The following is a 27,415-nucleotide window of genomic DNA, read 5'->3' as shown; positions in this document are numbered from 1 at the left end:
CATCCAAGGAGACTCTTAGTTTTACCCTCTCCAGGACAGACCTATTTGCTTTCTTTGTGATCCATGATATGTTCAAGATTCTTCTCCAGCACCACAACTTGAAGGCATTGATTCTTCTTCTGTCATCCTTAGTCATTGTCCAGCTCTCTGATGCATAGCAAGTAATTGCAAAGACTATAGCCTGTATCAGGCCCACCTTAGTCTCTAGACTGACATTGTTGCTTCTCAAGGCTTGTATAGGGATGATAATTGCCCCGGCCTTCAAATCAGAGAAGATTTCCTGGAAGGAGGAACACCTGATCTGAAAGATGAAGATGAGAGTTAATAAACAGATTAAGAAACTCGTTGAAGGAGTTCTATTGAGAGAAGGTGAGATGGTATCCCCTAAGCCGTGGGTTTGTTTCAGGTTTTAGTACAAGGCTCGGTAAACCAACTGTTTCATCAACTTGTTGGACAGTGGTTAGCAAAGTCTAAGCAAGATGCCGAGGTGCCAGAAATGTTATGTGCTCCAGGACACGTTTGCTTCAAGCCCCTGTCTGGAGCCTTCAGAGAACCGAGATTGGTGAGGGAGACTGGACTAAATTGAGGTCTCTTTAAAAGAGGAGGGGTGGTTCCTCAAGTCACGCCCACTTCTCATGAATATCAAGCAATTGTGAATATTGATATGGGGGCGTGGCACCCTGGCCAGCTGGGCAACCCAGCCGGGGCTTCCCGGTTCCACAGCGGGGAAAGTGACAGAGGCAGCGAAGAGGGAAAGAGACTCGGAGGGAGCACGAGAGCCTGGTGGTCACCCAGTCCCTCAGCCCCCACCCCCCGGGCTCCCCATGGAAGCCAGCTGTGCCCCGGGTGGAGCAGGGGGAGGAGGAGTCGGCTAGATGCTCGCGGTGCGCCCGGGGCCCCCGAGCGCAGCCCGCACAGCGCCACTGCCCTGAGGCCCCGCGCCCCGCGCCCCCCAGCCCGGGCCGCCCGCCTCTGCCTGCCCCTCCCCGGGGGCTTCGCCCCGGACCTGCCTCCCGGTCGCTTGCCAGCGCTCAGGCGGGAGCTCAGAGCGGGGCGCGCCGCCGCCCTGGAGTGAGGGGAGCCCGGCCGAAGGGGTCCCCGAACCCGCCACGATGGACGCCGTCTTGGAGCCCTTCCCGGCCGACAGGCTGTTCCCCGGATCCAGCTTCCTGGACTTGGGGGATCTGAACGAATCGGATTTCCTCAACAATGCGGTAAGCTAAGGGGGTGCATCCCCCCTCTTCACGCCGCGCCTGGGCGCCCCAGAAAGACCTGGCTACACATTAGTCAGCAGGAGCGAGGGAGGGTCCCCTGGGAAGGCCGTGGGGTACAAGGTCTCCTGGAAAGGACACGTGCCCTGAGCGCTGAGATTTGACAACTAGGTTCCTTGATACTTCCTGAGACCCTAAACCTGGTGGGGAGACCCTTCCAGCTCGTTCCAGCGTGCGCCCCTCCCCAGGGCTCGGTCCACGAATACTTTGACCCTCCGCCTTCTAGGGCAGAGGGGATCTCGAGGCGTCGGAGTGGTCCGCTCCTGGAATACGAACTCGAGACACCAAGGTCCTTACCATCTCGACCCGTGGTCGCCCGCCCCCCGGGATTCTGGAGCCGCTGGGGAGCTAAGTGGCTGCGCCCTTTCTTGTCCCCTTTGGGACCTCGATGGCGCCTCGCCTGGTTCTCCGCTGGGGGGCGCACAGCCGAGCACTTGAAGAGACCCTGCGTCCCCGGGGTCCAGAGCCAAACCCCAAAATGTAAGGGTGCAGCAGCGGCTGCCGCAGGGACTCGGGGCTGAGATCCCCGGTGGAGGAGCCCAGCTGCTCGGGCAACACAGGACGGCTCTCTGGGAGGGAAAGCTTTGCTCTCCAGCTGTGTCACTGCTCTGTCTCTCACTGTCTCTGCTGTTCTCTCCTTGTCTCTTCGACTTTGGGTCTTTCTTCTGTTCCCTGTTCCCCTCCCTCCTTAAGGAAACGTGGCTTCTTTCTCTTCCTCCCTCCCTGCTTTCCTTCTCAGACTCAGCCCTAAGGTCCCAGGAGAGGCATAGGCTCCATAAAAGAAGGAAGATCGAGGTTCAGAGGGGCTTGACATTTGGGCTGCTTGAGGAATCTGATGGGAATCCCCTAATCTGCGAACCATCAGTTCCCCTTATCCTCATTACCACCCCACTGCCTAGTGATCCTCTTGGGGTTCTCGCCTTGCTGGCCTCTCACTCCTTGAAGTAAATTTAGCCTGGTAGGCATGAAGTCCATTGAGGCTGAGATAGAGAGCCTGTCCCAGAATGCTAGACTGATGGTGGGGAAACTGAGGCTCAGGGCACAGAGGCTGTGTTAGAAGGCACGGAATGTGACATCTCCTGGATAGAGAGCTGGCCTGGCATGGACCGCAGGAGAGCTGAGTTCTGGTCTTGGCCCTGCTGCCTCCCTCCATCAACCACTCTCCTCCCTGGGTCTCAGCTGTTTTGTCTGTAAAACAGGAGCTAGGTTGAATGTAGTCTTTCGAAGAACAGTTCTGGCGTAGATCCAAGGAACAAAGCAGCAGGGAATGGAGGTCCACACACTCTCTCCTTACTGTTCAAATTACTGGTCAGCAGCAGAGGGATGTGCCAGCGCTGAGACCCTGGCAGCCTAAAGTCACAGGCACCCTCTCAGCCTGCTACACCTCTCATTTGGACTTTCTTCTGAATGAACTCTCGGCCTGTAGCCTCTTCCTTCAGCTTTCAGCCCAGCATCCCCAGCTGCTCATCTGGGCCTTGGTCCAGCGCAGGAAATCAAACAGTGGTGTCCCACACTTGGGGCTCTGGCGAGGGGAAGCCTTGCCTTGGCCTTTCTTAGTGTGCCTGGAGTCTGCGTCGCCAAGAGAGATGGAGAGGGAGAAGTAACTGAGACAGGGAGAAGCCTTGGGCAGACAATCTGGAGATTGGCCCAGCCAGGCCAATGCAGACAAGTGGCTGTTCTTCCTGAGGGTCTTGGTTTCCTCATCTGAATAAGAAGGCTGTTAGAAACTTCCCTGTAGCCTTGTGGGAGTAAATTGGTGAGAAAAATAAAACAAAAAATGAAAGGAAAGCATTTCGCACAATGTAGGAGTCTGTAACTATTAACGTCTCGGAGAGACTGAATGAAGGATGCTAGTCAGAATGAGCCCTGTTCCACATTAGTTAGACACTCAACTGCTAAGTGAAAGGCCAATGGTTCAAGACTACTCGCTGCTCCTCAAGAGGATGATGTAGTGGCATACTTCCATAAAGATTATAGCGTTGGAAACCCCATGGGACAGTTCTACTCTGTCCTAGAGGGTCATTTAGTTGGCATTAACTCATGACAGTGTGCTTGTATGGGTGGTTAGAGCTACTCAACTAATAGTTACTGTGTGATCTTAAGGAGTCACTTTCTTTCGCTGTTGGAGGAAGGGAAATGTAGTTCATTTTGCACCCTGAAAATAGGTCTTCCGTTTTAATGTTAAAGGTCCCTTCCAGCTGGGACCCCATTCCAATCCTTCTCAACTAACACCGTTTCCCTTCTGTCTCATGACAGAAGAATGTTTCCAGGGGTAAGGAACTGGGTAGAGATGAAGTCTGAGTGCTTCTCAGTTTGTAAGATAGAGAACAGGACATTCACTGTCCTTAGAAATCCAGATAAAGGCCCTACAGTCATGTGGAAAACATGTGTGCCCTATTGCTCTGTGCAAACGATCCCCAGTGTGCTTGCATCCTGACGACAACTCTGTACAAAAAGTGTTTACAGGGACGCGGGAAGGGCCAAGCACGCAAAGGCATCTCAGGTGCATTTGGTGATTTTGTTCTTCTGTCTAAGTTACTTTCCTGCTATTGCAATCCTGTGTGTGTGTTTCTCAGAAACAACCCTCAAGAAGGGTTGCCCTGCTCCCTCCTCACTGACCCAAAGACAGGGCCACCCAAAGATGCGGCCATTTAGGAAGAATATTTTTAAAGCATTTTTTTAGAATTTAGTGTGTGTGTATACCATTAAATCAGATCTGACTGGTACAAGAGGAGATTGCCCCCCCCTTCTCCAGCACAGCATCTGGTGGATTCAAACTGCATATCTCTGGGATTGCATATCTCGCCACTAGGCCACCAGAGCTCCCTTTAGGAAGAATATTTTAAAAAGCAACCAGTTGCCATTAAGACAATTCCTGCTCAAGGTGACCCCATGTGTGTCAAAATAAAGCTGAACTCTGTACTCCTTTCAATGGCTGAGTTTCCTCGAAGTAGATCTCCAAGCTTTCCTTCCCATGCACCTCTGGATAGACTTAAACCACCAACCTTTTGGGTAGAGCCAAGCATGTTAACTCTCTGTACCACTTGAGCTACCCAAAAGCCCCTTCTTATTGTACCTTGTGGTCCTTAGCTCTTTGGCAGGCATGAGAGAGCGTGGTGCTCAGAGAAATGGAATACAGAAGCACAGTAAGAGGCCACGTCTCTATATGAGCCACTCATCTGTGTGCCTCTTGCTTTCTTGCTCTGGCTCAGGGGGAAGGATGTCTAGTTTCTCAAGAGGGAAATGGCTTTGGATCCCAGAGAAACCCCAGCTGGGAGGGTGTGGGAAGAGCCGTTCTTTCTTTCTGTTGTCTCAGAGGGGAGCAGCAGGAAGCTGCAAGGATGTTTGCCCAGATCATTCCTCCACCTCCCAGCAGCTGGGAGGCCAGGTGTAAGGATGACAGAGACCCAAGGACCAGCCCTGGGGAAGGAGGTGTGAGGGACAAGCCTGCTCTGCAGCCCCCTCACCCAGCTTCTCTTGAGCTCAATAGAGAAGCAAAAAGCTCCCCTCCCCCAACCCTGGCCTTTGGGGAATTTCAGGAGATTAGAGAAGTATGTGTGTTTGGGTGTTCCTGTGTCTGTGTGTGGGCCTTTAATAGCCCTTAGGAAGGGAGATACATATATGTGTGTATTTCTCTTTAAATTCTCACCCACAGGGCAGAAGGCAGAGGAGATGGGTACTCTGGGCTCAGAGTAGTGCCCATTGTGAAATAACTAACAGAGAAAAAGGAAAATAACAGAACAACCAACCAGGGCAGCAAAAAAAGTTGGCCCCACATCATTGCGACCCCCTGTGTGTCAGAATAGAACTGAGCTACATAGGGTTTTTTACACTGGGGTTTTTTGGAAGTAGATTGCCAGATTTTTTTTCTGGGTGGACTTGAACTTTCAACCTTTTGGTTAACAGCCAAGTACATTAACCATTTAAACCACTCAGAGACTCCAAAGGAGAAAACAGTGATCCGAATCTAATGGTACTTGCTCAGAAGGGAGAACTTGGAAACCTGCACCACCACCAAATGTTGAGTTTGGTTCACGTGTTTGGTCGTGTGTGTGTGTGTGTGTGTGTGTGTGTGTGTGTGTGTGTGTGTTTGGTGGCTTTTGGGGGGCTTTATTTGCTTGTTTTTGCTTCCTCCATTGGAATAAAAATTCCATAAGGGCAAGGATTTTGTCTGTCTCTTTCACCACTGTATTCCCAGAACCTAGGACAGGGCCTGGCATAAAAAGCAAGGCTCAGACCAACTATTGTTGAGTGATTGAATGAAAGAGTATCTAGACCTCATATTTTTTAAGGGGGAAAAAAGGGTGCTCACCCAGGCCAGCCCTGCAACTCAGGCAGGATTTGCCAAGCCTTCTTGCCCATTAAGCCAGGGCTCCAGCGACAACAACCACAATGACACAGGCCCCTGTGTTGGCACAAGCCTCTGGTCCAGGACCATCTGGAGCTGCCTTCCCACAGGGGATTCAAACTGGTGGCTCAGGCCTCACCTTCCTGGGGCTTCTACCCCCCAGTTTTCTCTTGAGTTGTGAGACTTCTGGACCCACACTCACCCAGCTTTAAAACCAAGCCGTTCCTACCATCTAGAATGCTTTCCCTTTGCTTCCCTCAATCTCACCCTTCTATTCCCACTTCAGATGTCACCCCTCAGAGAAGCCTCCCTGACCACTCGAAGGGGGAGCCCTGTTATTTTCCGTTAATGTCTTTTATTTCCTCCATCATTCTAATCCCAGTTTATGGTTATTTGACTGGCTTGTGATCTACTTCCTCCATGAGAAGAGAAATCATGTCAGTCTTGTTCATTGCTATAAAGCAGGCTCAGGATCTGGACATAAAGAAAGTGTTCAATCCTATATGTAAAGCCCACCATCATGCAAAGCTGGGTCCAAGGTTCTCAGTCATAGATGTGGAGTTGTCTTATTGCAGGATGACTGAAGGCCCAGTATTCTGTTCTCTCTCTCTCTCTCTCTGTGTGTGTGTGAGAGAGAGAGAGAGAGAAAGAGGGAGAAATCACGAAACCTTGCTGCACATGGCAGATCCTACTAAGACCCAGAAGAGCTCCAAGCCATGACTTCTTTACCAGATCTGTAGGTGTGCCATTATGCCCAGCTTTGGTTTCAAAGTAGGGGCTTGCAAGGCCAACCAAAAGGCATCACCTTCCTGGCATCTGGAATCCACCAGCAGCTCCACAGTTGAAAAAATGTGCAGTCTCCTCCCCTGAGAGTTACAGTCTTGGGAACCCAGTGGAGAGGCAGCATTAACTTGACACCAATGAGTCAAGAGTTTTGAGTATTTATTTTGAGTGAACTTTACTCCATTTCAAGGACTTACTGTATTTATGGGGAAGAAAGGTGTTAGGGGCCGGGGAATCTCTTTAGACTGAAGTAGTCCATCCCTGGAAGAGAAAAGGGACTTGTTAAAATTATCAGGCTTGAGTCTTCAGGATAAGTACTGATCATTCTTTGAGGGGCCCTAGGACTCGGGTGCCTGGCCTGGCTAGACTGGAGATTGTAGAGATGCAGAGTCCTACAGAAATGAGATCTGCACCCCATTCTGCTTTGAGGTCCCTCTGGCTTCCTTGGTCCAGCCAGGGATTCACTAGTTTTAACACAAGCTTTCATTCCTTCAACAACTGGGGCATGAAGGAGCATCTCTGCCGGTGCCAGGGTTACCAGGATGAAGAAGGCACACCCTCACTCCCAGAATTCTTAGTTAAAGGAGGGAGAGGGTGTGTCTGCAACATAGCGGGTGCCATGATGGAACAGACGCTGGCAGGGAGCACCAAGGAGGATGCAGAAGTCTCGATAGAGTTCCAGAGGAGGTGACTCCATAGTTTCTCCTCTGCCATTTCCCCATCCCTGCTGGCAAGGTGGAGGGTGTAAGGTGGTGGTTCAGCAGTAGAATTCTCTGCTTCCATGCAGTTTGATTCCTACTGTATATACATCGTGTGTGCCAACAATCTGTCAGAGGAGGCTTGCACATTGCCATGATGCTGAACACACTTCAGCAGAGATCCTAGATGAACATAAGATAGGGGCGAAGGCCTGGTAAGTAACCTTCCAAAATCAGCCAGTGGGAAAAATACTATGGCTCATCGTAATCTGGTCTCTCTGGATGGAAGGAGGGACCATGGTGCATTGGGTCGCCTGGGTCAGGGAGGCCAATGGCAGCTGACAGTGACTACACAGCAGAGAAGACTGACTGGGGCTGAGACTTAGGAATGGGCACTTGCCCAATCTGCTCTAGGCTCAGCTAGTCCTTCCAGGCAGGACAGGCATCACCTTCGCTCCTGCTTGGGTTTTGGCTTGAGCTTTGCTTTACAGGCTGAAGAAGGGGTGGGATCGTGAACAATTGAAGAGGCCCTGCCTCCTCTTCACCCACTCCTATCCCTTGGAGATCATGCATGTCTAGAGCTTTAAGGGAGAGCCCCCCTCCCAGCCTGGGACAGCTACAAAAGAAGCAGCCCCATTCAATGCGGTAGCCACACTGTCCATCCATCCCCACCTATGGGTGCTGGTCTCACGCCTACCTGACCATGTAAATGTTGCTCTCTGCAGTTCCCAGGACTCTTAGGAGGGGTCTGTTTGTGCCCAGCTTGGCCTGACTGCTCTTCCATGAGACGGAAGGACAAAGAACAGTCTTTTGTGTCCTCTGCTCCTTCTCCTGGCTGCCTCCTACAAGCCCTGGTATTGATGCCCCCAGAGAATTCCCCTGGGGGTCCTGGCTCTCCTCTGAACCTCCCTCAAGAAACTAGCTCCAGATGAGAGAGAACAGGCTGTTCTTCTGGAAGTCTCTGCGCTCCAGAGGGTAGGATGAAGGAGGACGATTTGGGTGGAGTTAAGGCAAGACCATGAGCATTACTCTGGCTGGAACACCATGTAACCCCTTTGCACAGGCTAGAAGAAGCCAGGACAAGTAGAAGCTTCTTGACCCTTGACTATAATTTGGGGAGAATGTAGGAGTGGAAGTGTCTGGTTCAGGAGAAGTTAGAGGGGCGGGATATGACCCAGAACTCTTGACTCACAGAGCACACACATCATATTGATTGATTTCCCTGGAATGTCAAAGATCTTGACCCCCTCGTCTGGACATACAATGTGAGAATTGGAGCAATAGTGGGCTGCCCAGCCCCTGAGTTGAACATGCCCCTCCCCCAGCCCTCTGGGGGACAGAGTTCCTGGCTCTTGGCCCAGAAGCCATTCACTCATCCAAGAGAGTCTGACACATCTGGGCTGGGATATGTGGTCCCACATCACAGCTGGACTGCAGTAGCCAGGCCACTCCTCTCCTTCCAAAAGAATAACAAAACTGAGAGCCGCAGTATAGCGTCAGCAGGCTCTTCAGGTCCTTGTGGAGACCAGGGGGAGGCTCAAGGCTGTGATCTGAGGGGCTAGTAGTGGAATCAGACAGAAGCTCTGCCTCAGTGTTCCTCTCGCCTCCTGACTCTCACTTGCTGTGTGACTTTGGGCAAATCACCTTTCTGGGCCTTGTTACACTAGATTGAAAGCTCTTTGGGGCCTCAGAGTGTCAATAATGTGTGTTTCTTCTATTTTGTCTATTTCTTAGGGTGGACAGGAAGAAGGAGTAGAATGGAGGTGATAGAGATAGACTGGTGAGTGGAAGGAAAAAGTAGTCCATTGTGGAGGAAATGATCGGTGACAAATGGGGACGGGTGAATGTGGAGAGGAAGAAAGAACACTGCAGCTTTGAGGGTCCTTGTTTACAAGTAGATTGATTGACTTACTTACTTACTCCTGAACCAAATCTCACACCTACCTTTCACTTTATCCTGATGGCCTTCTTTATTATGAAGTATGTATGTAGATGACACCACTCTGTTTGCTAAAACTGAGGAGGACCTGAAGCACTTGCTGCAGAAGGTCAAGGACTGCAGCTTTCAATATGGATTGAAGTTCAATATCAAGAAAACAAAGATTGTCACCACTGTGCCAATTGGCAGCATCATTATGGATGGTGAAGAGATTGAGATTGTTAACAGTTTTAGTTTGCTTGACTCCACAATCAACACTCTTGGTACCAGCAGCCAGGAAATCAAGAGACAAATTGCATTGGGAAAGTTGACTGTCAGGGACCTCTCCAGAGTACTGATGAGCAACAACGTCAGTCTGGAGACAAGTGCACCTGGTGCAGGCCATAGTTTTCACAATGGCTTGCTACGCATCAGAGAGCTGGACAATGACTAGGGATGATAGAAGGAGAATTGATGCCCTTGAGCTGTGGTGCTGGAGAAGAGTGTTGAATATACCTGGACTGGTAGGAAAATGAACAGGTTCATCTTGGAGAGGGTAAGACCAGACTGCTTCTTGGAGGCAAGGATTCTAAAACTTCGTCTGACATACTTTGGACATGTTACAAGGAGGACCAGTCATTGGAGAGGGACATCATGCTTGTGAGGGTGGAGGGACAGTGCAGAAGAGGAAGACCCTCAATGAGATGGATTGATTCAGTCACTGGGGCAATGAGGGTCGGTGTGTCAGAGACAGTAAAGTTGGTACAGGACAGAGCAGGGTAAGCCTGCTAAGGGCTGTTGTACATAGGGTCGCTATGAGTCACAGGCAACTTGATGGCACATAACAACAACAATGTGATGCACATAAAAGAATACAGCAGATATATGAGTTATTCAGTATAACAAAATAGACACCTGGACATGCACTACGTCACTTAAGAAATGGACCCTCCTTTGGGTACTGTGGTCTCTGAGAGCTACAAGCCTTCAGTAAAGAAGAGAGTTAGAGCCTGAATTACCCATTCCACTGGGATGATTCTAAACAGGAGAGGCTGAACCTGGTGCCTCCTCCTAGTCCTGCCTGATAGGACAGGACACTGAGGACACTGCAGGTCCGATGGCAGATTACTGGACAAGCAAAGAGAGCTGAAGTGTCCAATGTGGGCAGTGTGATCGTGGATGGTCCACTCTAGCACTTCTCAGACCCCGGGGAAAAGCAAACCCTTGTCACCGGCATGAGCTTGAACCAGGGTCTTCACTCTTATTTCCATTGTCTGTAAAGTAGAAAGGACTATAAAACACAGAGTTCTTATGAGGATTCAATACTCAAGACTCAATGCTGTAGAGTCAGCACTGATTCATAGCTGACCCTCCAGCGGGTTTTCCAAGGCACTGGAGGAGATTGCTCACCTTTCTCCTGCAGAACAGCTGGTGAGTTTGAACCATTAAAGGTGAGGTCATTCAGTTAGCTCCCTACAGACCAGGCTTCCAGAGCTCCCTTGGGAATTCAACTAGCTAACTCTTATATATCCAAGACTGGGTGTCCCTGGGTGATAACAATTATTAATTTTTTATAACAATTATTAAATTAAGGGAACTCTGGCGGCCTAGTGACAAGAAGCTGCACTGCAATCCCAGAGGCATGTGGTTCAAATCCACCAGATGCTCTACTGGAGAAGGAGGGGCAATCTCCTCCTGTGCCAATCAGATCTGATTTGACAGTACACACACACACACACACACACATTATTACATTTTAAATATAAAATACAAAATTACTCGTCTGGCTGCAAACGGAAAGATTTGAAGTTTGAATCCTCACTCCCCAAAAGTGCCACGGAAGAAAGACTATCAACTTAATTAAAAAAAAAAAAAACCCAGCCATTGAAAACGTCGTGGAACACGATTCTATTCTGACACATGTAGGTTTTCATTGGGTTGCAGTTGATGCGTTGCAGACTTCGGATGGGGCAGGGCACATTGGCACGTGAGACTCTCAATGGTGGCTGGTGCTACAGGTTTTGTTCTTACTGCTGTTGTTGCTGCACAAGAGGAGGGTCTTACATTAGGCAGTCCTTGGAGAAATAGCCCACCTTCTTCGTCCCTGTCCTCTTCCCTGACCACAGAGATTTTTGTCCAGCTTTTCCAGAGCCAGAAAGAGTAAATCTAAAAGGCCCAAGGCCTCTTCTCAGGCCTCTATTTCTGGGCATCAGGGAAAGAGTATCCACAGGAAGCTAAACCAAGGAGCGACTCGTGTGGGGTGGGGAAATGCAGAATCCCTCTGTATCTGGCCTTGGTGCTGGGATGGAGCAACAGGAAGTCCATCATTCCTTCAGCTGTTGATGGTGTCGGAGTGCTTGAGAGCAGAAATTCTGCTTGCGCTTAAATCCTGGTTCACCCACTTGCTGAATGAACCTAATAACAAGCTACTTGACTTCTCCGTGCCTCTGCTTCCTTAACCATAAAGTGGGCTGAGGGGGTGGTTCAAGGCTAGCATTCTCCCCTTCCATGAGGGAGAAGCCTGAGCACTTACCATGCAGCCACCACCGATCTGTTGGTGGAAGTTTGGGTGTTCAGGAAAGCGTCAAGCCCCGATGCACTAGGAAGAAAGGCCTGATGACCTACTGGTTCTGTAAGTCTGCCAGCACGAGCCCCGTGGGTCACCGTGATCCAGCTTGAACTCTGTTGTGGAGATAGTGCAGGCCTAGGCAGCCTGTCATTCAGGTGTGCATGGACTGGCTTGCTCTGCCGACCCGGAAGTAGGCTGTTTGAATCCATCAGCTGCTCTTCAGAAGAAAGATGAGCAGTCTCTTCCCAGGCAATTTACAGCCTCTGAAAATCCACTGGAGGGTCAGCTATGGGTCATTTCTGACTCAATAACAATGAGTGATTATTATTACCATTACTACTTCTATTAAGCGTGGGCTAGATACCCAAAGGTGGGCAGTTCCAATCCATCAGCTTCTCCTCGGGAGAAAGATAAACAATCTCCTCCCATGCAATTTACAGCCTATAAAAACCCACTGGAGAGTCTGTTATGATCAATTCCAACTCGATGGTGGACAACAACATGCAGGGAACTGTGTGTGGCCCTGGAGTGGATTGAAGGATAAACTACATCATAGACCCTGCTGTCAAGAAGGCTGAAATTTACCTGGTGTGGTGGGTCACACTGTGCATAATCACAGTTCAAAATCCAGACCTGTCAAGTCACTTCTCACAGCCACATTATAGAACAGAATAGAACTGTCCCAAAGGGTTCCTGAGGCTGTAAATCTTCATGCAAGCAGACCACCTCAACTTCCTCCCACAGAGAGGCTGGTGGGTTTGAATTGTCAACCAACTGTCAGTTAGCAACCTGACTTTCACCCCTCTATGCCATCAGACCTCCTTAATTAGAGTTCAAGGTGTAAGAGCTACAATGGTCCAGAGAGGGAAGGGAGCTGGTAATCCAGGAAGGCTTCCTGGAGGAAATGGTACTTGAGTTTGACCTCCTCAAAGGATGGTAAAAGTTAGACAATAAAGGATAAGAGCATTCCAGACACAGGTTTGCTCAAAGGCCCTGGGGCAGTGGAAGTCATCTCGAGTTTGGGGAGCCAGGAATGGTCAGCCCTGTGAGCCTGGAGGGAAGCTAAAGACACTCCAGCTCTAGTTCTAAGTTGGAGCTAGTTATGGCCGACCATGAACGCCATGCTGAGCGTTTGTTCTACTGGCGGGAGGCAGGGATTGAGAGTTATGACCTGTTCCAAGTGGTAATGTTTCCTAGTTCCTCTGAACCGACTCAGTCTCATTGGTCAACTCTCTAGAGGATCAGAGAGCCCACACAGAGAGGAGACAAGACTGTGAGCCCTTCCTGAGCCCGGAACAACTCAAGGTAGCAGTTGTCCCCAGACCCCTCCTCGCCCCTGCCATCCACCCATGCTCTGAAGTGACTCTGGCAGAAGCATCAGTTCCCTCTGTCATCGAGATCAGGCTGTTCTTTGGGATCAGAGTTGGGAGCTTCACTAAGTCAGGTCCCAAACCCAGGATCCTAACAGGGCTTTCTTACCCCGCCCTGTAGCTCAGGACCCTCCAGTATCAGGCAAAACATATGCTTATTGACCCTTGGGGTCTAGAGGAATGTAAACCCAGCCCAGCCTGACAGCACACCTCACTGGACCTCTCAGCCATCAGCTGGGACAGTATGTCCAGTGTCCCCTCACCAGTCATCCCTCAGAGCTCTCCCTGCCTAGTGAGAAGGCCCAGCCCTGCCCTCTGCCGCCCCAAAGCCTTCACCCCTTTCCCTTCCAGGGCTGCAAATCAGTTCCACATTTGGGATCTGGCATGCACTATCTGCTCAGAACTCTTCCCTCCCAGTTAACTCAAGCTCCCATCTTTCCCTAATCCCAAACAGCCAGCCTACAGGCTCTGCAGACAGGGTAGAGCTCCTATCTCTGGAGGGATCTGGTCTCAGAGGCGCAATGGACCCCAGGCCTTCTCAGGGAGAGATGGGAGGGGAAGGACAGTGGGGTTGGATGGAGGCTGAGCTTGAGCAAGCATGAGAAGATCAGGGTTGGGGGAGGGAAGGAGCGAGGTAGTTCCCAACTCAGCACATTCCGGAGACATCTGGACGGGTTGGAAGGACCCCAGCTGGCCTGTGGGGCTGTGGCTCCAGCTTCTCCACTCTGTGATGTCAGGATCCTGCACTCACCCCCACCTCCAAGTCCCACTGACCTGGGGTCCACCTTGGGACTGAGTGTTGGGGTCTCCACGCCAGGCTCCTCCCCTCAGAGAGCAGACAGGAAGGATCCTCTGGGGCAGTTAAGGGAGATGAGCTTCTCACGGTGAGAGGAGGCAGACCTGTGATCTGGTCCGCCCAACACAGGAGATTCTTCCTTCGGCTTCTTGGCGCCAGACCCTTCCCTGTTCAACTCGTCTGACTTAGCTTGAGCTCGGAAATAGAGAAATGACTGCTTTGTCATTCTGCTTGTCTTGAGCCGTGTGATCCTGGTCAAGTCATCCCCTTCCCTGGGCCTCAGTTTTCCAGTGGCAATGAGTTGCTTCTGACTCAGGGTGACACCCCCCGCATGTGTTAAAGCAGGGGTTTTCCATAGATTACTAGGCCTTTCTTTTGAGGCACCTCTGGGTAGTCAAACCTTCAATCTTTTTGGTTAGCAACCAAGAGTGTTAACTGCTTGCATTGTCCAGGGACTCCTGGGCTAACAATTCTGATGGTTACTGGGCTCTCATTCTACCGTATCATGACTTCAGCACTCTGCACCTCCCCAGGACTCCAAGAATAATATTGTTGTTAGATGCCATCGAGTGAGTTGTGACTCACAGCGGCCCTAGAGGAGGGAGCAGGCTTTCCTAGGCTGTAATCTTTATGAGAAAGGATCGTCAGATCTCTGTCCCTTGGTGAATTTGTCCTGCCAATCTTTTGGTGAGCAGTGGAGCACTTTAACTATTACACTACTGAGACTCTTTAAGAAGAATAATAATTACACTGAATGAGGACTGTCTCAGTATCTTGCATTGCACTTTATAAAGGAAATGTTATCTTATTTAGTCCTCACAACAGGCTTGGTGGGGTTGGTATAAATATAACCCATTTTATAGCTGAGATAGAGGCTCCGAGCAATTAAGGAACTTATCTAAGGCTACACAGGCACTAGGTAGCAGAGCCACAGTTCGAACCGGGTCTGTCTACCTCCCTGCTTAAAACTACTGAACATTGTGAAGGATGGATCAAATGATGCCAAAATTCCTTTCAGCTTTGAAATTGTCCTGATTATTTTGGCCATCACAGAGCTCTTCAAGAAGAGCAGGGGCAAGCATTAGTCATACACTGGGTGGAGAAAGGCAGGCAGAGGCATATGCTGGGGCAGAAGTCTTTGGAGGCCCTACCATCTGGGAACGCTGAGAGGTCCAGGCCCTTGGGACTGCAGTCATGGCCTAATCCCCAGCCGAGCCCATAGGTCCCACACCTTTGCTGAAGGAGAGTAAATAAGGCGAGAGAATACGACTCCTTCCAAAAATAAAACCTGAGGACAACTCAGACAGGCCTGGACCGCTGAGGAAGCCAGAGGCGAGCGCTGAGTGCACAGAGGGAGAGGGAAGTGGCCAAGGGAATTCCAGCCAGAGCTGGGCAGTAGGTTCCAGGCCAGGCCTTTCCAGCTGGCCAGAGGCCGGCCGAGCGGCTCCCAGCAAGTTGGCCTAAGTGTGGGGGCTCCTCCAGTACTCAGTGAGGCACAGGGAGGGAGCCTGTGGTCTTCTGATGCCTGATCTGGCTGGGGTTTAAGAATGAAAAAGTCCTGGGGAGGAACAGCCTGGAGAATGGGTATAGCAAACCCCACCAAGGGAGGAGCCAAGGGAAAGAAGCCAGGCGAATGGAAACCGCCTGGAGCAGGAGCAGGCTGGCATGGGAGTGGAATTCAGGACAGTCATTCCTGGAGGCTCAGCTGGCGAGAGAAGGGCCTCAGCTCCCTGACACATTCCTTTATTCACCCACATCCATCAGTCACTCCACAAACATCTGAGCACCTACTGTCTGCCTGGACTCATGCTAGGGTTTGGGGATACAGAAGAGAGCTGGACACAGTCGAGACATAGAAGCTGCATATCTGGGCCGTTTTAGGCTTCATTAAAGTGGGCTTGAGTGTGTCAGAGATGGTGAGGACAGCATAGGATCGAGCAAGGTTCAGATTCACTGTTGATAGGGCTGCTACGAGTTGTAGTTGACTCAACAGTACTTAACAACAACAGGGAATATGCACTTTCTCTTAAAGGCAGAAGGGAGACATTGATGAATATTGAACAGGGAAGTAGCATGGTCGTGCTTGTAGTTTTAGAAGCTCAATAGAAATACTCTGCAGAAGAGCAAAGATCACATCTTCCAATATGATTTACATCTCAACTTTTAAAAAAGAAATCCTCACCACTGAACCAATAAGCGACATGATGATAGATGAGGAAGAGAATGAGTTTGTCAATAATTGCATCTTACTTGGATCCCCAACCAACACCCTTGGTACCAGAAGCCTGGAAATCAGGAGGCATATTGCATTGGCCAAGTCTGCTGTCAGGGACCTCTCCAAATTACTAAGGAGCAATGATGTCAGTTTCAAGACTACGGTATGCCTGACTCAGGCCATTGTCTTTCCAATCACTTGCTATGCTGCTGAAAGCTGGACAGTGAATTAGGATGACAGCAAAAGAATTCATGCCAATGAGCTGTGTTGTTGGAGAAGAGTACTGAATATCCCATAGACTGCCTTGGAGACAATATATCCAGAGTGCTCCTTGGAGGCAAAGATAAGACTTCATCTCACATACTTTAGGCATGTTGCTAGGAGAGGCTCTTTCCTTGGAGAGGGACGTTATACTTAGAACTGTGAAAAGTCAGCAAAAGAAAAGATGCTTGGTGAGATGGACTGGCACGTGATGGCAGCAATGATCACAGGGTATCAGAGATGATGAAGATGGCACAGGATAGGACAGGGTTCAGATCAGTTATTCATAGGCTTGCTATGAGTCATACTTGCTTGACTGGCAACTAACAACAACTTGAAGCAAGTGAAGAATGCCCTGGAGAGGAGTCAGTATTCAGACCTTAAGCCTAACTTCCTAAATGGAGGAGACAAACCACAAGATAGGATGGCTTTTGGGGGAAGGAACTGGACCTTTTTCATCTCTCTACAGGAGTAACTCAGTTAACATTGAACTAATGTATGGAGGGTTAAATGAATGAATAAATGCTACTGGGTGCCCTTAGTCTCCAGAACCCCAGTGCTAGCCTTAGTTCTTGGTCTCCAGTGTCCTGAGCTGTCCCCAGAGGGATCCTCCAGCCACAGCCTACGGACCAGCATCTTTAGCAGCCAAGCTCTGGGCTGTTGTGCCCTCAGCGATGCCAATTCCAGCTAATCTGGGCGGTGGCTGTCACTGCCATCCCTTCCTCCTGTCCAGACAGTGCCTGGCGCCTACCCCTGGGCTGGACCACAGCACAGGAGACGCTTGGTTAGAAGATGCCGGGGCTGGCCAGGAACCTACAGGTCAGCTCTCCACTTGTCTGAAGGCCCCCCTGATCTGACCAGAGGGGAAAAACTAGAGGGCGAGGCAGACAGAACTGAGGGCTGCAGAGAATCCACACCTTCCCCAGGACCTGAAAGGGCCTGTGCACAGAAAGCACTGGTCCGCCTGTCTCCCACAGAAAAGCTCAATCCCCCTCTCTTCCTCCTCCTCTAGTCCAGGCCAAACTGGGCCTCCCAATTTCCCCCGATGGAGTCATCTCTAGCATGTGATTTGGCATGTCACTTTGCTGTTCCACAAGGCTGTGAGATATTGCTTGTGTTTGTGTGCAGGTGTTTCTGTGTCTAAGTGACTACATGTCCGTGTGCACATATGAATCCATGTCTAGTAACATCTCCTGTGTCCTAGATGCCTGATGGTGTTAGCCTATGGGAACCTCTGACAATGTGGCTGCATGTGGGGTAGCATCTGTGTGTGGAATTGTCTGAATGTGTCAGTGGTGTAACTTGCATTGCTTGGTGTCAGGGAGCTGGTATTGCTATGTGTAAGAAGGAACCTCACATCCATATGCCTGTGGCACGTGCCTGTGTGTGCATGCAAGTGCACGCGTGCGCACACACACACACACACACAATCACACAGCATTTATGCTTATTTGGATGTGGGCTCTGTGGTAAATAGTTCAGCAGGGGAAAAATATGAACCCTCACCCGCTGCCTTCCATAGATCTGTGGGGAACAGGAGCTGAGAGTGAGGGTGGATGTTGGAACAGTGTGCTCCCCCCATCCCCATGCCCTGCTAGGAAGCTTCCAGGAACGCAGGATGTTGGAAGCACCCCTTCCCAGTCTCCAAAGAGGCCAGGCCAGTTGGAAAGAGCCCACTCTTGGACCTACTTCACGCTAGCTTTGCCATCCCTCCAAGGACCACAGACTGTACCAGTTGGGAATCAGACCCAGAGCAGAGCTGGGGCTTGAACTTGGGGCCATAAAGTCTAGGTTCAGTGTTCCTGTCACAGGCCAGACTTTGGGTCTAGCTCCAGGAAGAGGAGTCCTGGGATCCCAACACCTGAATGGTGATGCTTAAGGGCAGAGACAATGCCCCCCTCAATGATGCCCCCCCTTCCCTGGCATGCCTCCCTGGTCTTCCTTGGTCTACTTTCCTCTGAGCCCAGCAATGCCTCAGTTTGGTGGCCCTTCTTCAGCTTGAAATGGTGGCAGTTTTCTAGTGACCTCAAGTAACCATTCCAGAATGTAGGGGAGGGGGGGATTGGGGGCATGTCTCTAGGTTCAGCTGCTGCAGGGAAGGGAAGGCAGCTCTCGATCTCTCCATCTCAGAAGGAATGTTTGGACTCAGTATCCCCCTTCATCCCACAGTGGAGTCTGGACCCACTTTGTCTCCTCCCTCCTTTTCCCTAAGCACAGATTGGATCAGCTGGGGTGGGGGAGGGCAGAGCCAGGTGTGCGTGCGGGAGCTGAGAGTCTGTGAGAGGGTGAGCCCTGGGGTCTGGGGACCCCAAATCCCCTGTCCGCATAGACAGAGAACTTCCCTGAACTTCACCTTCTTTCTCTATTGACCCTAAAGACGAGGCAAGAGGCATGGGGAAGAAAGGCTGAGCAGTCCTATTACCCCTCGAAGGGGTGCCCCTCTCCTGGGAGCAGAGCCCGAGGCCCAAGCCCCACCTAGTAGATCCTTGAAAAGGGGTTGGTGGAGGCAGAGCTAGAAAACCAAGGAGGGAAATGAAAACTCAAGGGTGGACCCTCTCTGCTTCCTGGGCACGGGGTCAGGGCCTTAGGGCACTGTGGGACTGCTGGAACCACAAAAGGGTCATTTCCTCTGCTTTGCCCCTGACCGGTCTAGAACACCTGGACTCCTCGGCCACACCGACCGCTTCCCATTAACCTTGTGAGCTTCCCTGCTCCCCGCTCCCTTCCCCGCCGTGTGGTCGGCCGCTTCTCGCAGCTTCTTCCCATTGGCCAGGAGCTCCACAGTTCCCACCAATGAGCGGTGGGGATGCCGGCAAGGGGCGGCCCCACGCTGGCTTTAACCGTATGAGGACCGTGCTGGGCGGGCGGCTTTGGCTGCTCTAACTTTTCAGGGGCTGAGTACTGAGTCCTGTCCCGGTGGGAGGTGCGGCCGCAGGGCGGGGTGCGGGAGTCCGCGGGCGGGGAGCCCTGGAGCACCCCTCCGAGTGAGAGAGCCGGCGCCGGCTCTGCGTGGCCGCCGTGAAGGAGCTATTGTTGGCACGACTATAGGAAAAAGTCTTTAACGAGGAGGGAAACAAATCATAATATTTCCTTCTCTGGCTTCCCATTCCCATTGCTTGGAAAGCCAACCCCCTCTCCAGCACCTTCACCCCAGTGGAACCCTAACCCCTCAGAAAGTTGACCCACCACCCTCTAGCACTTATAGACACCTAACACCACCCTCCACCCCCATTAATATCCGTTCAATTATTTGAAACCTGAACTTTCTGTGTGGGAATTGGCAAAAGGGCTGGGTGTGGTATGGAGAGACAAGGCTGGAGCTTCCTGAGTTGGGTTTCCCAGGTTTAGGGAAAAGGTGGATCTTGAGAGAGAGAAAGACACAAGAGCGTGACCATGCTGACGGGGCCTAACAATTCAGATGAAGTCACCTCTCTCATCACCAAATAACTAACTTTGGCTAGCTGCCTTTCTGAGTCTCAGTTTCTCAGTAGCAAATCGTGTAGAGGGCATGGACCAGGGACTTCTTTAAGTTCTACTTAAGTCTGAGTTGATGACATAAACCAACAATAATAGCTCATAATAGGCCCAGACACCAGATGAAGGTAAAACCAATTGCCCTCAAGCCCACTTTGAACTTTGGCGACCATAAAGTGTCAGAATAGGTCTGTGCCCAGGAGGATTTTTAATGGCTGGTTTTGGGGAGAAGTATCTTGCCAGGCCTTTCTTCAGAGGTGCCTCTGAGTGAACTTGAACTTCTTATCTTTGAATTAACAATCAAGCATATTAATTGTTTGCGCGATTAATTATTTATACCAATGAGGGACCCCCCCCTTCCAGATAAATCACACCAAAAAAGCCCCCTCATTGCCATCAGTTTCAGAGGCTGCCTATTCATAGGAATGGGATTCCATGGACATCATGCTAGGGAAGGTAGAGTCAGCACAAGGGAGGAAGAGACTTCGCAGGTGGATTAACACAGTGCCTGCAACAATGGGCCCAAGGGTGTCAGAGATGATGAGGGTTCGGACCTGTTATTCCTAGGGTTGCTGTGAGTTGTGCTCAGCTCAGGGGACCTAACAACAACAGAAAATCACATGAGAGGAGATTGCCCTTGCGTTCTCCAGCAGAGCAGCTTGTGGATTCGAACACCCTGTTTTTAGGTTGACAGTGCAACAACCACAAAGCTTTCTAGGGAGTCCCTACTTGCAGTAGTTACAGCAGGCCGGGAGGAGGGGACACGTGTTCACCATTGCCCCCAGAGGTCCACCCAGCAGCACACAGGAAGTTCTCAGCAAGAAGGACCAGAACGCCTGGTGCCTCAGCCCCCACCCTGCCTGCCCCTTGGCTGCCCTCCCCTTCTACTTGGCTCCCGAAACTCTGGAAGCTCAGTCCTGCTGGGCTTGGACTGCTGTTTGCAGCAGGTGGGGTGCAAGTGCCCAAAAAGGAGGGAAGCCAGTAGAGCTCCCTCAGTAAGTTCTGGTAGACATCCCTTCTAAAACAGTCTCTGAGAAAGACCTGGGTCATCTGCAGGGAGAGGAGGGGTTCAGGCTCCCCAAACTCAGACTGAAGTAAGCGTGTCTCCTCTCCATGGCCCTGGAAAGCGGCTTGGCAAACCCTTATCTCCTGAGACACAGCTGCTGAAGAAATACCTTTACAGCTGACTCATCTCTACACTCCCTCCCCCCCAAGCCCACACCAGGCCTTTGAGACCCTGAGAGGGAGTGAGCTGGAGGAAAGGGCGTCCCCTATTGGGCTGGGCTCTGCTCTGCAGAGGATGTGGCTAGCACAGAGGACAGACTTCTGCTGTGTTTGGGGGCTGGGCACTACTTGTATGGCTTTCTTCCTGAGTCACACTTGTTCTTAGGGACTTGTTCAGCTAAAGCCTCTGGTCTCCTGAGCTCCTGTTACTTTGCCCAAGAATTACTGGACATGACATACTGAAGCATGTGACGTATGGGAGCACAAAGCCCTGTGTCTCTACCAATATTTACTGCATGTGCAAGAGACTGGTGTGTAAACTAAAGGTGGTTGCTAAGTGCTGTCTACCTGGAACTGACTCTCCAGTGAGTTTTCTGAGGCTGTATCAGAAAAGTGATTACCCCCCAAAAAAGAAAAGTGATTACCCATCTTCCTCCAGAAAGAACAGCTGATGGATTCAAACCAAGTACCTTTGGGTTTGCAGTGCAACTCCTTATCAACAATCCAAAAGTATTCGGTGGCACTGAGAAGGAAAAGTCTGGCGATTCACTTCATAAAGATGATATTGTGGTGGCTTTCAACTCTTGGTGACTCCATGTGACGGAGTAGACCTGTCCCACAGGGTTTTCTGGGATGCTGTTTCTACAGGAGCAGAATCTGTCTTCCTGAGGAGAGCTTCTGGGCGGGCTTAAACCAGCAATCTCTCAGTTAACAGTAAAGTACTTAACCATTGTGCAACCAGGGCTCCTAGCTCTGTAAAGATTACAGCAAAAAAAACCCTCAAAAACCCTACAAGCAGTTCTGCTGCATATTGCATGAGTCATCATAAGTGGGAATTTACTTGAGGGCAACAATTTTGGGGGATTTTTTTTTATTATGGAACTGAGTGATGCAATGGTTAATGTGTTCAGCTGTTGACCGAAATGTTGGAGATTTGAGTCCCCACTGAGGCATCTCAGAAGAAAGACCTGGTGATCCACTGGCAAAAACTCAGCCATCGAAAATGCTAAGGAGCTCAATTCTACTACAGGGTCACCACGAGTCAGAATAACTCAACAGCACATGTTGTGATTATTATTATTATTATTGTTGTTGTTGTTGTGTGTCATTGAGTCACCTGCAACGCATAGTGACCCTACATACAGTAGCTCTGCACCCTGCCCTAACCTGAGCCAGTCTCACTGATTCCGACACACCTACCCCCATTGCCCCAGTTACTGTATCAATCCATCTTATCTGGGGTCTCCCACCCTTCCAAGCATGATGTCCTCTCCGAGACTGGTCCCTCCTGGCTACATGCCCAAAGGATGTGAGACAGAGTTTCAAATCCTTGACTCCCAGGAGAAACTTGGTTTCACCATCTCCAATAGAGACCTGTTTATTCTCTTGATGGCCCATGATAGGTTCAAGACTCTTCTCTAGCACCACCACTCAAAAGTGTTGATTCTTCTGACATCCTTAGTCATTGTCCAGCTCTCGGATACGTTGCAAGTAATTGTGAGTACCTTGGTCTGGATCAAATGCACCTTAGTCTCTAGACTGATACCATTACTTTGGAGAGGTCTCTGACAGCAAACTTCTCCTATGCAATTAATATTTTGATTTCTTAACTGCTGGTGCCAAGAGTGTTGACTACAGAGCCAAGCAAGCTGAAATTAACAACCTCAATCTCTTCTCCATTCATCATAGTACTGCCAGTTGGCCCAGTGATGAGAATCTTTATCTTCTTGATGTTGAGCTTCAATCCATATTGAAGACTTCAGAAAGCCTAGAAAAGAATTATTATTATTATTATTATTATTTTCTGTTTTCTTATATTTCTATCCCAGGTCAGGTGCTAGGATCCAGCAGGTGAACAAGATGCCTGTTATAGAGGGGACTGACAGGGCAGGGAGGAATTTGGTGCTTTCTTGTTGTGTGACCTCAGACCACTTGGCTCTTTGGGCCTCAGTTTCCTTGTCTGTCAAATCCAGACACTCTCCTTACTCACTAGAGTAATTGGAAGGACTAAATGCGATGATGCATACAAAAGCACTTAGGAAGGTTAAACCACAGCCATGGAGAAGGAGGAGGAGGAGGATTTCTGGGAACTGGGAAGGAGGGAAGGTTCCCAAATTCTTGGGGTTTCTGAACTCATTTTGTTCTGGATTTTCTCATCACACTTTGTCTGAGGGAGTAAAGAGGGGAATCACATCATCTCCCTGCGTTGATTCCCAAGCTCAGCCCAGGCTCAGAGTTAGGGATTGTGGTTTTGCTAATAGTAATGACTAATGATTACTGAGGGAACTTTGGTGGCTTAATGGTAAAGAGTTGTGCTACCAGCCCAAAGGCATGCAGTTCAAATCCACCAGAAGCTTTGTGGGTAAAAAGATGGACAATCTCCCCTGTGAACAAATCCCTCTGATAAGCCACTGGAGGGTCAGCTGTGAGTCTGCTCCAGCTTGACAGTATATAAAAACGATTATTGAGTCCTCACTACGATTGGAGTGGCTTCCAGCTCATAGTTGTCCCAACATCAGCTTTCCAAGGCTATAAATCATCATAGTAGGAAATGGCCCATCTTTCTCCTACAGAGCTATTGTCAGATTCCAACCACAGAGGGGCATACAATTAGTACACACATTGTGTCTTGCTAAGGACCACACCACCGGAGTTCCCTGACAACACTCCCTCCATACTAGGGTTCTAAGTTCTAAGTGTTTCCTGTGTACTCACTCATTTTATCCTCATAATGTTATACACATTGCACTTAACAAATACTTGGTCCTCCTGACAAGCCCATGAGGGAGCCTAGTGGGTAGGGAGTTGCACTGCCAATGTTAAAGACTGGTGGTTCAAATCTACCAGCTGCTCTGAGGGAGAAAGCTGGGCAATCTCCTCCTGTGCAATTTATCACCTCTGAAAACCCAGTGGAGGGTCAGCTAGGAGTTGGTTCTGACTCGATGGCAATGATTTTTGAGGTTTTTGACACACTCAAGAACTATTATTTACCCCACTCTCCAGATGAAGAAATTGAGGCATAGAAAGTTTTAATAAATTAGCCATTAGAGAAGTAAACTGTTGGAAGCAGATCTCTCTGACTCCAGAGTTTGTACCCATGCTTTGTTCAACTCGGACAATGATCTCCCAACCTTGACACTCTCAGCCTTATCTGCAGTTAGAAGGCCTTTCTCTCTGCTTTCCTTCTAGAAAAAAAAATCTCACTGGCATTGTTGTTGTTGTTAGGTGCCAACAAGTCAAATACAACTCATAGTGACCCTATAAAGAAGATCTGAACCCTGTTCTATCCTGAACCATCCTCACACTTCCTGACACACAGAGCCCATTGCAGCAGTCACCATGTCAGTCCACCCGGTTAAGGGTCCTTCTCCTTCACTCATCCTCCACCCTTCCCAGCATCATGTCCTTCTCCAAGGAACAGCCCTTCTTAGCAACATGCCCAGCGTAGGTGAGGCGAAGCGTCATGATTCTTGCATACAAAAGGCACTCCGGCTCCACCCTCTTCAAGACATAAGCTGTTCATTCTCTTGACCGTCCATGAGATGTTCTGTGCTCTTCTCCAACACCACAGCTCAAATGTGTCACTGGCATTGAGTCAATTCATATTCATAACAACCCTACAGGGAAGACCTGGAGAACTGCCTCATCGAGTTTCCAAGGCTGTAAATGTTTACATACAGGAGCAGAGTGCCACATCTTCCCACAGATGCTTTGGACTGTTGAGTGCCAACAGGACTTTATTTTATTTTTTAAATTTTCATGATTTATCAGCTTTATTAAGGAAGTCAAAGGATATAATTTAGGTTGGTAGTAGAATACAATCACTCAGTCAGGACAGTTTCTGAAATGTGCTTTCAGGCCCCTCTGCCTTCAATCGTACAGCTTTAAACCAGTGTTACAAAGTTCTTGTTGTTGTTGATTGCCTTCAAGTCGAGCATGATTCATAGCAACCCCATGAACAAAAGGCCTGAAGCCCTTCCACAACCATCAGCATTTATCAAAGCTCAGAGACTTTCCAGAGGCTGTCTACCCCAAGTCCCCCAACAAACTTGAGTGAATGATCTTAGCTCTGGCTCTGTGGAGTAGAGGTCCCAAGGCCAGCTCTGTCTCATGTCAAGTCTCTAGTTCTTCGCTGCAGCGGCTGTTGCTGCTGCTTGAGTGGCACAGGGATCTTTGGCCTCACACATTCTGAATTCTCTGCTGCTTCTTTGCTCGTGGTGCCACCAGGATTTCTCATCTGGACAGGTTCCTAATATTCCCCATCAGGAAGGCCTGCAGCTCCCTCCAGACTAGGAGACAATTCAAGCGGTAATTCCAGGTGGGGCTCCAGGGTGGGAAGGGACTCCTCCTTCACTTTTTCATTTCAATCAACAGTGACATTCTTTTGTTGTTAACCTCTCTTACCTTCTTATCATACCAACCTGGACCCACTGCACAATAAGACCAGACCATTGTGATCCATGAGGTTTTCATTGGCTGGGGTTTTTTTGTAGATCACAATCACCAGGCCTTTCTCCCTAGCCTTTGTTATTATTGCTGTTGTTGTGGTGGTTTGCATGAAAGTTTATAAAACAACTTGGTTTTTTGTTCAACAGTTATTCACATTTTTTACACTAATTCATCACCCACAATGTCATTGCATTTCCCTCCACTTCCTGTCATTTTCATCTTCATTATTCCTTATATCCAACCTCTCTCTGCCTTCTGAGTTTTATCCTTAAACACATAAATGCTGCTTTTATGACCAAAGCTCCAATGCTCTATGCTCTCAGATCCAAAATGTGAACTTAGTGCTGCTGGGTTGGTTTTGGCTCCCAGTGACCCTCCTTTGGATTTCTGAGGCTACAAACCTTAACAGAAAGACACTCCGTATCTTTCTCCCTCAGAGTTGCTTGAGGATCTGAGGTGCTGAAAGTGTGCTGCCTTTTGGGTACAGACTACACCACCAGAGCTGTTGTTATGTTATGTGCCATCGAGTCGCTTGCAACTCGTAGAGACCCTATGTACAACAGCCCTAAACTCTGCTCTGTCCTGTGCCAATTGCACTGTCTCTGACACTCCCATCCCAATTATCCCAGTCACTGAATCAATCCACCTCATAGAGGGCCTTCCCCTCCTGTGCTGTCCCTCCACCCTCCCAAGCATGATGTCCTTCTCCAAGGACCGGTCTCTCCTCACAACATGTCCAAAGTATGTTAGATGGAGACTCAGAATCCTTGCCTCCAAGGAGCTACCCCATTTAACCCTTTCTAGGACGAATCTGTTTGTTTTCCTAGCAGTCCATGGTATTCTCAATACTCTTCTCCAGCACCACAGCTCAAAGGCATCAATTCTCCTCCTATCCTCTTTGGTCATTGTCCAACTCTCTGATTCATAACAAGTGATTGCAAAGACCATGGCCTGTATCAGATGCACCTTAGTTTCCAGAGAGACACCATTGCTCTTCAGTACTTTGGAGAGGTCCCTAACAGCAGACTTTCCCATGGCAATGTGCCTTTTAATTTCCTGGCTACTGGTGCCAAGAGTGTTGACTGTGGAGCCAAGCAAACTAAAGTTGTGTACAATCTCAATCTCTTCACCATCCATCCTGATGTTGCCAATTGGTCCAGTGGTGAGAATCTTTGTCTTCTTGACATTGAGCCTCAATCCGTATTGTAGGCTGCAGTCCTTGACCAGAGCTAGTCAGTCTTAATCTAGAATAACTACCAACACCTATTCAACTTATTAGTGACACACTGACAGCTGGCTGTGGCTACACTAAGATGCACTGGCCAGGAATTGAACCCAGGTCTTCCACATGGAAGGCAAGAACTCCACCGCTGAATCACCACCATTCTTGAAGGAGTAGAGGCAGTGGGATGAGAGAGAACTAAAAAGAATTCAGAAGTACCTACTCTGTGCTGCTGGTACCAAGTGTGACGATTGTTGATCCAAGGAAGATGGCATCATTGACAGCTTCAATCCCTTCTCCATCTATCATGATGTTGACTGCTGGTCCTGTGGTAAGGATCTGTACAGTCAGTGAGCCCCTTGGAGATAGAGATGGCAAATCTTCATCTTTCATACTTTGGATATGTAGCTAGGCAAGGAAAGCTATTCATTGGAAAAGGCAAAGGACATCATGCTTGGAAAGATGAGAAGGCCAGCGGAGAGGAAGACCTCCAATGAGATGGATTGACACAGTGACTTCCGCAATGAGCTTGGGGTGTCAGAAATAATAAGGATGGCAAAAGATAGGGCAGGGTTCAGGTTGGCTCTTCAGAGGGTCACTATGAGTATGCAACATGACGGCCTCTAACAACAACAAAAACAAGAACAACTATGTGCTAGCCACTGGAGTGTCTTGTTTATCTTAATAGGTAACTTTTATTGTGTGATTATCGTGTGCCAGGGACTATTCCTTGTTATGTTTACCCATGTTCATTTGTTTAATCTTCACAACAATCCTAACAGGTAAAAAGTGTTATTCTACTGCACGAGGAAGGAGG

At 49.4% G+C, this 27,415-nt stretch overlaps 1 protein-coding gene across 1 annotated transcript in view; it reads left to right on the top strand.

Moving 5' to 3' along the window:
- The first annotated feature begins 1,112 nt into the window (after nt 1-1,112).
- Nucleotides 1,113-27,415, top strand: part of CREB3L1 (cAMP responsive element binding protein 3-like 1) — a 52,744-nt gene continuing 26,441 nt past the window's right edge. The window contains exon 1 of the mRNA XM_006896737.1: nt 1,113-1,214. Within this exon, the coding sequence (XP_006896799.1) occupies nt 1,113-1,214 (102 nt within the window). The remainder of the gene's footprint in view (nt 1,215-27,415) is intronic.

This window comes from Elephantulus edwardii, unplaced genomic scaffold (genome assembly GCF_000299155.1).
Source record: "Elephantulus edwardii isolate Elephantulus edwardi_28Jun2011 unplaced genomic scaffold, EleEdw1.0 scaffold00189, whole genome shotgun sequence".
Lineage (NCBI taxonomy): Eukaryota > Metazoa > Chordata > Mammalia > Macroscelidea > Macroscelididae > Elephantulus > Elephantulus edwardii.
This window is presented reverse-complemented; position numbering and strand designations above follow the sequence as displayed.